General features: G+C 59.4%; 1 protein-coding gene across 2 annotated transcripts; it reads left to right on the plus strand.

Annotated features, from left to right (window-relative positions):
* Positions 1-1,663: 1,663 nt before the first annotated feature.
* MADCAM1 (mucosal vascular addressin cell adhesion molecule 1) lies at positions 1,664-11,705 on the plus strand. Of its 2 annotated transcripts, XM_016934477.2 has the most exons (5): positions 1,664-2,851; positions 3,987-4,271; positions 4,650-4,979; positions 7,935-8,267; positions 11,103-11,705. In XM_016934477.2, the coding sequence occupies exons 1-5, from the start codon at positions 2,800-2,802 to the stop codon at positions 11,321-11,323; spliced, it is 1,221 nt and encodes a 406-aa protein (XP_016789966.1). In that variant the 5' UTR covers positions 1,664-2,799; the 3' UTR covers positions 11,324-11,705. The 2 variants fall into 2 exon arrangements, with proteins under 2 accessions (XP_016789966.1, XP_016789967.1); XM_016934478.2 differs by lacking the exon at positions 7,935-8,267.
* Positions 11,706-12,553: the final 848 nt, after the last annotated feature.

Below are 12,553 nucleotides of genomic sequence, written 5' to 3' on the forward strand. Positions count from 1 at the left end.
GGGATTGATGTTGGGGGCGGGGTAGAGTCTCCCAAGGACAAAAAGGAGGTCCCCGTTGCCAGCGGAAGATACGGTGTAGGCCTTCCTGTGGGACTAGGACTCAGACCCAGGGGTCTCAGGGTCCTCCCCGGCCCTCAGGCCTCTGGCCCACCTCGGTCTCTCCATCCCTCTGCTTCTGCTTGTCTGTGTCTCTGTCTCTGTCTCCCTGTGTCTCTCTGCCTTCTCTCTTCCTCGCTCTGTCTCTGTCTCTCTGTGTCTCTATCTCCCTGTGTCTCTCTGCCTTGTCTCTCTTCCTTGATCTGTCTCTCCCTCTCTGTGTCTCTGTCTCCCTATGTCTCTCTTCCTCACTCTGTCTCTGTCTCTCTGTGTCTCTGTCTCTCTCTCTCTCTGTCTCTGTGTCTCCCTCACCCCCGCCTTCCCCACCTCTGGCCGTTTAAACCTGCGGGTCCCTCTGCCTCTGGGAACCCTCCCTCCTCCTTCCTGTGTCCATCCCACCTGCCCTGTCCTCAGGGGGACCCCAGCTTTGTTGTCTCCCCGCCCCCACAAGCCTGTGGATGTGAGGGCTCGGCACACGGGGACTGTGAGCAGCGTGATCACCACGCATGACCCAGCGGGCGGGCGGAGGACAGGGCCCTGGAGAGCTGGGACACACCCTGCAAGGGGCCTCAGCCCTCCTGGCGCCCAGTGGCCCCTCCCCACCTGCAGGAAGTAGGGTCGGGGGCTGGGAAACAGCCCATTCACCAGGCCTGCTGCCCCCCGCCCAGGTTAAGGGCCCAGCTTCCCGGGAAGGGCCTGCACCTCCGGCCTGGGGAGGGCCCCTCCTTGGAGTCTGCTTTCCGGTGAGGCCTTTCCCGGCACCAGCCTGGGCAGGAGGGGGATGGGACCCAGGGAGACAGGGCTGTGAGCTCACACACCTGGGCCCTCACCTCCGAGGGGACTGTTTCCCAACCCCGGGCCTCAGTTTCCCTCCTCTAGGCCTCAGTTTCTCTCCTTTGCACCCAGCCCCTCCTCTAGGCCTCAGTTTCCCTCCTCAGCACCCAGCCCCTCCCCCGAGCCTCATTTTGCCTCCTCTGCACCCAGCCCCTCCCCTAGGCCTCAGTTTCCCTCCTTTGCACCCAGGCCCTGCCCTGGATCTCAGTTTCCCTCCTCTGGTCCCAGCCCCGCCCCTGGGCCTCAGTTTCCCTCCTCTGATCCCAGCCCCTCCTCTGGGCCTCAGTTTTCCTCCTCTGGTCCCAGCCCCGCCCCTGGGCCTCAGTTTCCCTCCTCTCGTCCCAGCCCCTCCTGTGGGCCTCAGTTTCCCTCCTCTGACAGGTAAGCCGATTGGCAATGCTTGGAACCCCATGGACTGGCTGCTGCTTTTTATTCCATGGCCAGGGAAACTGAGGCACAGACAGACCCTGAAGTCAGCAGGAATGCTCCATCATTTTATTCCCGCGTGCCTGCGGTGCATGGGGTCCAGGGTCACAGGACGGGCCCCTGGGTGGAGGGGAGCCGGCCATCACGACTGCCACCACAGGCCCTCATTGAGCTAGGAGCAGAGCACCCTGGGAACCACAGCGGAGGAGGGTGGGGGGCGAGGGGGTGAGGGGGTGGGCAGAACCTGGGTAAGGTGAGGAGCAGCCCGGGCAGAGTCCCAGAGGCCCTGGGAGGGTCCCGGTGATGCAGGGGGGTAAACAAGCCACCAGCGGAGACAGAACCAGTGTGCGGCGCTTGGAGGAACAGGTGGGTGGATTCCAGTGCGTTTGTAAGCTGAGGTTCCCAGGACTCGCTGATGGCAGCTGTGAGTGGGAGTCCAGCCAGCATCCCTTCCAGATCCCTCTTGTGGACCGAGATCCAGGTCTCAGTGTAGACCAAGGAACAGAGGCAGCCCCTACTCGGGCTTCCAGGCTCCAGCCAGGCCTGCTAGGTGGGCGGCCTCTGCCCGTGTGATGGAAGGAAGCCAGGCTCAGAGATGGGGTGACTTGTCCCACGTCCTGGAGGGTCTCACAGCTCCACCACGGCCAGGAGACTTCAGTCCAGGGGGCCTCCATCCCCAGCCACCTTCACCTGACCCCCAGGGGACCCCAGCCGACAAGACCCGGCCCGCAGCTCCGGAGCAGGGGGGGGCTGCTCTCCACCGCCCCTGTGCAGCCGCCCGGGAAAGTGCAGGCGGGCCGGGCACGGTGGCTCACGCCTGTAATCTCAGCACTTTGGGAGGCCGCGGTCGGCGGATCACCTGAGGTTGGGAGTTCGAGGCCAGCCTGACCAACATGGAGAAACCCTGTCTCTACTAAAGATACAAAATTAGCCAGGCGTGGTGACGCATGCCTGTAATCCCAGCTACTGGAGTGGCTGAGGCAGGAGAATCGCTTGAGCCCGGGAGGCAGAGGTTGCGGTGAGCTGAGATCGCACCATTGCACTCCAGCCTGGGCAACAAGAGCGAAACTCAGAAAAAAAAGAAAAGAAAGTGCAGGGGACCCGCCGTCGGGGTGGGGGCGGCGCTGCCCAGCCTCTGTCCCACTTCCATGCACTTGACCTCGACCCTCCGGCCTCCGTCTGCGATCTTCCCGTGCCTGAATACGAGGCTTGGAACAGACCCAGACCTTCCTGCCTGCCCGTCCTGAGTGGCCCCGGGCCCCCGCCCCATCTTTGGCCCCCAGCCCCTGCCTCTCTGCCGCCTCCAGGGTCGGGGGTCAGGCCAGGAAAGCCCCTTGGGAAGCCCCCGGGGAGCAGCTGGAGCGGGGTCGCCGGGCGGCGGGAAGGAGTGGGCGCCTCTATTTAAGCGGCTTCCCCGCGGCCTCGGGACAGAGGGGACTGAGCATGGATTTCGGACTGGCCCTCCTGCTGGCGGGGCTTCTGGGGCTCCTCCTCGGTGAGAAGGGGAGGGGGCGCGGGAGAGAGGAGTGAGTTAGGAGGGGGCTCAGGAGAGGGGAGGGGGCTCAGGAGAGAGGAGGGGGCCCGGGAGAGAGGAGGGGGCCCAGGAGAGGGGAGGGGGCTCAGTAGAGTGGGGGGGCTCAGGAGAGAGGAGGGACGCAGGAGAGAGGAGGGGGCTCAGGAGAGTGGAGGGGGCTCAGGAGAGAGAAGGGGAGCAGGAGAGAGGAGGGACGCAGGAGAGAGGAGGGACGCAGGAGAGAGGAGGGGGCTCAGGAGAGAGAAGGGGCGCAGGAGAGAGGAGGGACGCAGGAGAGAGGAGGGACGCAGGAGAGAGGAGGGGGCTCAGGAGAGTGGAGGGGGCTCAGGAGAGAGAAGGGGCGCAGGAGAGAGGAGGGACGCAGGAGAGAGGAGGGACGCAGGAGAGAGGAGGGGCTCAGGAGAGAGGAGGGGGCGCGGAGGGGAGGGGGCGCAGGAGAGAGCAGGGGGCGCAGGAGAGAGGAAGGGGCACAGGAAAGTGAAGGGGACTCAGGAGAGAGGAGGGGCGCAGGAGAGAGGAGGGGGCGCGGGAGAGGGGAGGGGGTTTGGAAGAGAAGGGGGGCTCGGGAGAGGGGAGGGGGCTCGGGAGAGGGGAGGGGGCCCGGGAGAGGGGAGGGGGTTCAGAAGAGAAGGGGGGCCCGGGAGAGGGGAGGGGGCCCAGGAGAGAGGAGGGAGTTAAGAGGGGGCGCAGGAGAGAAGAGGGGCTGGGAGGGGGCGCGGGAGAGACGAGGGGTGCTCAGAGTTAAGGGGCTCCGAGAGAGGGGGTGATTGGTGATCCTGCCAGAGGAGGGGGCTCGGAGGCGGCAGAGGCTGAGAGGGGAAGTTGCGGGGCTCCACGCGGCCCTCTGACCCGCAGCGAAACTGGCTCCAGGCAGCTGGGGTTCGGGGGACTGGGGCACAGGCGGCGCTCGGGGCGGGGTTCAGGGACCGAGCCTGGGAGTCCGGGTAGCGGCGGGGCAGGGGTCCGGGGGTGCAGCGGAGGGTCCGGGAACCGGGCAGAGGCGGGGCGGGGTCCGGGGGTGGAGCGGGACGCAGGGCCGGTGGCGGGGCGGGGTCCGGGACTCCGCGGGGCTGAGCGAGAGCCGCGGTCGCCGCAGGCCAGTCCCTCCAGGTGAAGCCCCTGCAGGTGGAGCCCCCGGAGCCGGTGGTGGCCGTGGCCTTGGGCGCCTCGCGCCAGCTCACCTGCCGCCTGGCCTGCGCGGACCGCGGGGCCTCGGTGCAGTGGCGGGGCCTGGACACCAGCCTGGGCGCGGTGCAGTCGGACACGGGCCGCAGCGTCCTCACCGTGCGCAACGCCTCGCTGTCGGCGGCCGGGACCCGCGTGTGCGTGGGCTCCTGCGGGGGCCGCACCTTCCAGCACACCGTGCAGCTCCTTGTGTACGGTGAGGCGTCCCCCCGTGCCCTGCCTCTCTGACCCTTTGACTCACGGCTCCTTCCCTATGCCACCTCTTCCTGGAAGCCTCCCAGATTGCAGGCCCGGTCCCAGCTCCATGCACAGCTCCCCGAACCCAGGTCCCCAGCCTTCGCTTCCCCCCAACTCACCCCAACCCTCCCAGGGCCGGCCCTGGCCCATCCTCCAGTCTATTCCAGCCTCCCAGGTTGGGGCCACGGGGCCTGCTCACAGGCCGTCCCCACTGCCTGTTCATCAGCAGCCCCCACGCATCCTTGGCCCCAGCTCCAAGCCCCTCCGGGCTCCGGCCCCTCCATCCCGTCCAGCCCTGACTCTGGGCTCAGCCCTCACCCCCGACCCTCCATCACAGCCTTCCCGGACCAGCTGACCGTCTCCCCGGCAGCCCTGGTGCCTGGTGACCCGGCGGTGGCCTGTACGGCCCACAAGGTCACGCCCGTGGACCCCAACGCGCTCTCCTTCTCCCTGCTCGTGGGGGGCCAGGAACTGGAGGGGGCGCAAGCCCTGGGCCCGGAGGTGCAGGAGGAGGAGGAGGAGCCCCAGGGGGACGAGGACGTGCTGTTCAGGGTGACAGAGCGCTGGCGGCTGCCGCCCCTGGGGACCCCTGTCCCGCCCGCCCTCTACTGCCAGGCCACGATGAGGCTGCCTGGCTTGGAGCTCAGCCACCGCCAGGCCATCCCCGGTGAGTCCGCTGGGTGCCCTGGAGACCCACACGCTCGCCAGCCTTGACAAGCACCTCGGGACGGGGGCGGGGGTGGGGGGCAGCACTTGTGCTGTGGGGCGCTGGGAGGACTGGATTCCCCCACGCAGCAACAGCGACATTCACCAACGCAACATGTATTTGCCGAGCACCTGCCCCCCAGCACAGGTCCCACCCCTCCCCTGCCCACAGCGCTCCATGGCTCTTGCCTTGGGGTCAAATCCCAAGTCCTCCCCGGGACCCACAGGAACCTGCACGACCTGCCCTGTCCCCTTCCTGCCCTCCCTCCACCCTTTCTCCCCCTCCTCATTCTGCTCCAGCCACACGGGCCTCCTCGCTGTTCCTCCAACACGCCAGGCGTGATCCTGCCCCGGGGCCTTTGCACGGCTGTGCCCTCTGCCGGGAATACCCTTCTTCCGGATCTTTCCACGGCTCTCTCCTCCTCCCCCTCAGGTCTCTGTAGAATGTTGCCTCCTCCGTGAGGCTTCCCTGGATTCCCGTTTAAAGGGTCAACCCCTGATCCCCAAGGTGTACAAACATAGGCACACAAGCACACACACGTACACAGACACACACACACGCGTGCACACAGGCACACACGCACACGCGTGTACAAACACAGGCACACAAGCACACACATGTACAAACAGACACACACGCGTGCACACAGGCACACACGCACACGCGTGTACAAACACAGGCACACAAGCACACGTGTGCACAGGCACACAAGCACACGCGTGTACAAACACAGGCACACATGCACACACGTACAAACGCACACACCCACACGCGTGTACAAACACAGGCACACGGGCACACGCGTGTACAAACACGCACGCGCGTGTGAGCCCCCTTTCCCTTCTGTTTCGTTTCTTGACACCTTGGATAACATCTGACATCCCCCAGTCCCGTACATTCTCTTTTCCATGACCTTCTCCCACTGTGGCTCCCAAGGTGGGAATCTTGTGTCGCGCACGGCTGTGTCCACAGAAGCTAGAACAGGGCCTGGGGCATAGCAGGTGCTCAATAAACCCTTGCTGAATGCTCGGATGAAGACATTTAATGTGGGCCGGTGCCCTGGCGGTGCTCCCTTCACGCTCTGTCCAATCCCGAAGCCCCTGACGGCTTCTCCCACTAAAGAAAAAGGGATTTGTCCTCCCACGGGGCACCCTGATACCCATGTTAATGGACGTGAGGTCGTGAGTTTCAAGCAAAGGGCTCCCGGGGATAGAGCAGAAGCTGGGAGACCCTGGAGGTCTTGGTGGTGGGGGCGGGGCTGGGGTGGGCAGAGAGGAGGCTGGATTTGAGGGATATTTTACAGAACACGGGCCCTCACGGGCCTCAGTCTCCCCATCAGTCCCACAGGGGATGGAGCAGAAGGCCAGGGCAGAAAGCCCCCAAGCACCTCCTCTCTCCACGCCAGCCTCCTGCCAACTCTCCTCGTCCACAGCCCATCATAATAAACGCGGGACCCACTCGCTCTCAGGGCAGCCCAAAGAGGTGACTCTCACCCCTTTGACAGTTGAGGAAACTGAGGCACGTGGAGATTAAGGAGGCTGCTGGGGTGATGTTGCCAGTGAGTGGGGGCTCTGGAATGCCCGGACTCCCATCCTGCCCACTGTGGTGCCTCAGTTTCCCCATCTGTCCAGTGGACTTCCCTGACCGTGGGTCCTTTGTAAATTTCAGGGACCATGTGGATTTCAAAGCACTTTATAAATTATAGGCTTTAGGCCGGGCTCACGCCTGTAATCCCAGCACTTTGGGAGGCTGAGGTGGGTGGATTACCTGAGGTCAGGAGTTCAAGACCAGCCTGGCCAACATAGTGAAACCCCATCTCTATTAAAAATACAAAAATTAGATGTGGCCAGGTGCGGTGGCTCACGCTTGTAATCCCAGCACTTTGGGAAGCTGAGGTGGGTGGATCACGAGGTTAGGAGATCGAGACTAGCCTGACCAACATGGTGAAACCCCGTCCCCTACTAAAAATACAAATATTAGCCTGGCGTGGTGGTGGGCGCCTGTAATTCCAGCTACTCAGGAGGCTGAGGCGGGAGAATCGCTTGAACCTGGGAGGCGGAGGTTGCAGTGAGCCCAGATCGCACCATTGCACTCCAGCCTGGGCGACAGAGCGAGACTCCATCTCAACAACAACAACAAATTCTAGGCTTTATCAACTAGAACAGCATGCCGAATAGAAACAAAAATGTGGGCCAGCCATGGGAGGCCGAGGCAGGAGGATCACTTGAGTGCAGGAGTTCCAGACTGGCCTGGGCAACATACGAGACCTCCCATCTCTACAAAAAAATTTAAAAATTAGCTGGGCGTGGTATTGCACACCTGTGGTCCCAGCTACTCAGGAGGCTGAGTGGGGAGGATGGCTTCAGCCTGGGAGGTTGAGGCTGCAGTGATCCATGATCGCAACACTGCACTGCAGGCTGCACGACAGAGTGAGACCCCATCTCTAAAAAAAAAAAAACCAGGCCGGGCGCGGTGGCTCACGCCTGTAATCCCAGCACTTTGGGAGGCCGAGGCGGGTAGATCACCTGAGGTCGGGAGTTCAAGGCCAGCCTGACCAACATGGAGAAACCCCGTCTCTACTAAAAATACAAAATTAGCCAGGCGTGGTGGCAAGCGCCCGTGATCCCAGCTACTCCAGAGGCTGAGGCAGAGGAATCGCTTGAACCTGGGGAGCGGAGGTTGTGGTGAGCCGAGATTGCGCCACTGCACTCCAGCCTGGGTAACAAGAGCAAAACTCCGTCTCAAAAACAAAAACAAAAACAAAAGAATAAATGGAAATGTGACTCACCAGAGTGGTCCAGGGAAGGGGCTTGGAGAGTTTCTGGTCCAAGCCCTTCATCCAGATGCGGAGACTGAGGCAGGAGAGGCAAGCCTGGGGCAGCAGAGAGAAAAAAAAAACCCTCACTCTGTTTCCAGTCCTGCACAGCCCGACCTCCCCGGAGCCTCCCGACACCACCTCCCCGGAGCCTCCCGACACGACCTCCCCGGACCCTCCCGACACCACCTCCCCGGACCCTCCCGACACCACCTCCCCGGAGCCTCCCGACACGACCTCCCCGGAGCCTCCCGACACCACCTCCCCGGAGCCTCCCAACACGACCGCCCCGGAGTCTCCCGACACCACCTCCCCGGAGCCCGCCCCCCAGCAGGGCTCCACACACACCCCCAGGAGCCCAGGCTCCACCAGGACTCACCGCCCTGAGATCTCCCAGGCTGGGCCCACGCAGGGAGAAGTGATCCCAACAGTCTGTGAGTTCTGGTCCCTGGGGGCAGGGAGGGTGGGAAGGGCTGGGAGCGAGAGGTTCCTTGGATGAAGACTTTAGACAAGAAATTGCCCTGCCCAGCCTCGGTTTTCCCATCTGCCCAGCCTCAGTTTCCCCGTCTTTCCAGCCTCGGTTTCCCCGTCTGCCCAGCCTCGGTTTCCCCGTCTTTCCAGCCTCGGTTTCCCTGTCTGCCCAGCCTCGGTTTCCCCGTCTGTCCAGCCTCAGTTTCCCTGTCTGTCCAGTGGGCTTCTCTTAACTGTGGGTCCTTTTTGTAAACGTCAGGAACTGTGTAGATGTCAAGGCACTTGGTAAATTCTAAGCCTTGTAGACTAGAAGAATATTTGGAATAGAAGCAGAAACAGAATGCAGCCACATAGGTAATTTCTTTCCTTTTTTTTTTTGAGACAGAGTCTCGCTCTGTCCCCCAGGCTGGAGTGCAGTGGTGCAACCTTGACTCATTGCAACCTCTGCCTCCTGGGTTCAAGCGATTCTCCTGCCTCAGCCTCCTGAGTTGCTGGGATTATAGGCACCCATCACCACTCCTGGCTAATTTTTGTATTTTTAGTAGAGATGGGGTTTCACCGTGTTGACCACGCTGGTCTCCAACTCCTGACCTGAGGTGATCTGCCCGCCTTGGCCTCCCAAAGTGCTGGGATTACAGGTGTGAGCCGCTGCACCCGGCCCACATAGGTAATGTTAGAAATGCTTGTCCCCCGGTGCCACAAAGAAATAGCACTCAAACTAATTTAATTCTCTCAGCAAGGCCATTTTTACTTTCTGCAGAAAGGGTGCTCATTGTAGGTGGAACAATGGCGAGAGCACAGCTGAACAAAGGAAAAGCAGACATATTTATCCCTCACACATTTGGGTCGCCCTTACTGCTGTGTCCTGCATCCACTGGCTGGAGCAGGATATCACACTCTTAAACTGATACCCAGTTTGCTAACAACCTAAAACTTTCCTAAGTAGGTAAGCGCAAAGGAGGAGAAACAAGGAGAGGAAGTTGCTTATGAAAGATTTGAGGAAGCAGTAACATTTCCAAATAAGGAAGGGGCATAAGCTATGAGCTAAGACTTCCCTGGGACTCTCCAGATATGCCTGGGTAAGCCCAAGCAACTAACTGGGCTAAAGTGTAAGAACTAATAGCTGATAGGAGGCTTTAGAGTAAGAAGCTATTATTTCTAGTGTCTATGTCTATTATTTTATTTGTAAATCAAGATGAGCTTTGAAGAGGAACTTTTCTACTTCCCACAGGTAATTTCAAATTTAAAAGTAAAGGCAAGGCATGAACCCGGGAGGTAGAGCTTGCAGTGAGCCGAGATCGCGCCACTGCACTCCAGCCTGGGGCACAGAGCGAGACTCCATCTCAAAAACAAAAAATGGGCCGGGCACGGTGGCTCACGCCTGTAATCCCAGCACTTTGGGAGGCCGAGGCGGGCGGATCACGAGGTCAGGAGATCGAGACCATCCTGGCTAACACGGTGAAACCCCGTCTCCACTTAAAATACAAAAAATTAGCCGGGCGTGGCAGCGGGCGCCTGTAGTCCCAGCTACTCGGGAGGCTGAGGCAGGAGAATGGCGTGAACCCGGGAGGCGGAGCTTGCAGTGAGCCGAGATCGCGCCACTGCACTCCAGCCTGGGAGACAGCAAGACTCCGTCTCAAAAAAAAAAAAAAAAGTAAAAGTAAAAATAATGTGGTCGGGCCAAGCATGGTAGCTCATGCCTGTAATGCCAGCACTTTGGGAGGCTGAGGCAGGAGGATCACTTGAGCCCAGGAGGTTGAGGCTGCAATGAGCTGAGCTCACACCTGGGTGACAGAGCGAGACTCAGTCTCAAAAAAAAGTGTTGGCCAGACACGGTGGCTCACGCCTGTAATCCCAGCACTTTGGGAGGCCAAGGAGGAGGATCACCTGAGGTCAGGAGTTCGAGACCAGCCTGGCCAACATGGTGAAACCCCATCTCTACTAAAAATACAAAAATTAGCCAGGTGTGGTGGCGTGTGCCTGTAATCCCAGCTGAGGATTACTCGGGAGGCTGAGGCAGGAGAATCACTTGAACCCGGGAGGCGGAAGTGGCAGTGAGCTAAGATCATGCCATTGCACTCCAGCCTGGGGGACAGAGCAAGACTCCATCTTGAAAAAAAAAAAAAAAAGTGTGGTCATACATTTCACAGAGCCCAATATATCCCAAGCATTATCATTTCAACAGGTAATCAATATAAAATAGTATGAAGGAGATATATTACATTCCTCCCTTTTCCCCAGACTAACTCTTCAAAGTGCAGATTGTAGGCTCAGCACCCTTCATGGTGGTGAGCCGTCCTCTCTCTGGTCTGCCCTTTTTTTTTTTTTTTTTTGAGAGACAGAGTCTCATTCTGTCACCCAGGCTGGAGTGCAGTGGTGCGATCTCAGCTTACTGCAACCTCCACCTCCCGGGTTCAAGTGATTCTCCTGCCTCAGCCTCCCGAGTAGCTGGGATTACAGGTGCCTGCCACCATGTCCAGCTAATTTTGTATTTTTAGTAGGCACAGGGTTTCACCATAGTCAGGCTGGTCTCGAACTCCTGACCTCGTGATCTGCCCGCTTTGGCCTCCCGAAGTGCTGGGATTTCAGGCGTGAGCCACCGCGCCTGGCCTGGACTGCCCATTTCTGAACTCTAAGGTGCTATGCACATTTCAAAAGGGTCATGGTAAAGTCCTTTGTGAAATTTCAGGGAACGTGGTAACTTTGGAAGCACGTGTAGCCTCTGAGGGGCTCCTCCCTTCCCAAGCCTGCAGAGGCCTGGAGGGCTCTGACCGGGGTCTCCTGCACTCTCTCCCCAGCGTCCAAACCTGCGGGTGACCAGCTGCCCACGGCTCTGTGGACCAGCAGTGCAGTGCTGGGACTGCTGCTCCTGGCCTTGCCCACCTATCACCTCTGGAAACGCTGCCGGCACCTGGCTGAGGACGACACCCACCCACCAGCTTCTCTGAGGCTTCTGCCCCAGGTGTCGGCCTGGGCTGGGTTAAGGGGGACCGGCCAGGTCGGGATCAGCCCCTCCTGAGTGGCCAGCCTTTCCCCCTGTGAAAGCAAAATAGCTTGGACCCCTTCAAGTTGAGAACTGGTCAGGGCAAACCTGCCTCCCATTCTACTCAAAGTCATCCCTCTGCTCACAGAGATGGATGCATGTTCTGATTGCCTCTTTGGAGAAGCTCATCAGAAACTCAAAAGAAGGCCACTGTTTGTCTCACCTACCCATGACCTGAAGCCCCTCCCTGAGTGGTCCCCACCTTTCTGGACGGAACCACGTACTTTTTACATATATTGATTCATGTCTCATGTCTCCCTAAAAATGTGTAAGACCAAGCTGTGCCCTGACCACCCTGGGCCCCTGTCGTCAGGACCTCCTGAGGCTTTGGCAAATAAACCTCCTAAAATGATACAAACGTGTCAGTTTTCTCAGTTGACACCCACTCCGTGGAGAGGAGAGGTCCGAGGGCTCCGGACAGCAGAGGGTTGACTGTGGGTCCTGCCCTGATGGCTCCATCTCCCTCATCCCACAGTCCGGGGCTGGAGAATAAAGTGTTAGAAATGCTTGTTCCCCGGTGCCGTAAAGAAATAGCACTTGAATATAAATGTCATTTCCTCAGCAAGGCCACTGTTTTACTTTCTGCAGAAAGGGTACACTCGCCAGCAGTTTTGCCATGAGAGTATCCAGAACAAAGGGGACAGGGTCATTTATAACCTGACGCGTCCACCCTACTGCTGTGTCTGGTTTCCATTGGCTGGAACGGGACCTCACAGTCTGTATTTGTCCCGATCGGCTAGCAGCTTGGAACTTTTAAAAAGAGGCAAAGGCAGAGGAGAACAAAGGAATGAAGAAGTAGCTTGTGGAATGCTGAGAAAGGTAAAAACACCTTCAAATAAGGAAGAGGAACAGGTTATGACCTAATGCTTGCTTGGACCAGTATAAGCACGCCAGGGCAGATACTTAGCCTACATTGTGGGCACTAAGAACATAAAGTATGTTGATTTCTTTATTACATTATATATATTCAATATAACATTAACAAGTAATTAACAAAGAATGTTAGCACAGGTCTTTTGTTTGTTTGTTTGTTTTTTGAGACGGAGTCTCGCTCTGTCGCCCAGGCTGGAGTGCAGTGGCGCGATCTCGGCTCCCTGCAAGCTCCGCCTCCCGGGTTCACGCCATTCTCCTGCCTCAGCCTCCCGAGTAGCTGGGACTACAGGCGTCCGCCACCACGCCGGGCTAATTTTTTGTATTTTTAGTAGA

This window comes from Pan troglodytes, chromosome 20 (assembly GCF_028858775.2).
Source record: "Pan troglodytes isolate AG18354 chromosome 20, NHGRI_mPanTro3-v2.0_pri, whole genome shotgun sequence".
NCBI classification, from domain to species: Eukaryota; Metazoa; Chordata; class Mammalia; order Primates; family Hominidae; genus Pan; species Pan troglodytes.

What these genes read in the sequence shown, in the direction of transcription:
- MADCAM1 (XM_016934477.2), top strand. Translation starts at nt 2,800, where the DNA reads ATGGATTTCGGACTGGCCCTCCTGCTGGCGGGGCTTCTGGGGCTCCTC. An exon ending in CGTGCAGCTCCTTGTGTACG is followed by an intron (nt 4,272 to 4,649) that starts GTGAGGCGTCCC and finishes CCTCCATCACAG; the next exon opens with CCTTCCCGGACCAGCTGACC. An exon ending in AGAAGTGATCCCAACAGTCT is followed by an intron (nt 8,268 to 11,102) that starts GTGAGTTCTGGT and finishes CTCTCTCCCCAG; the next exon opens with CGTCCAAACCTGCGGGTGAC.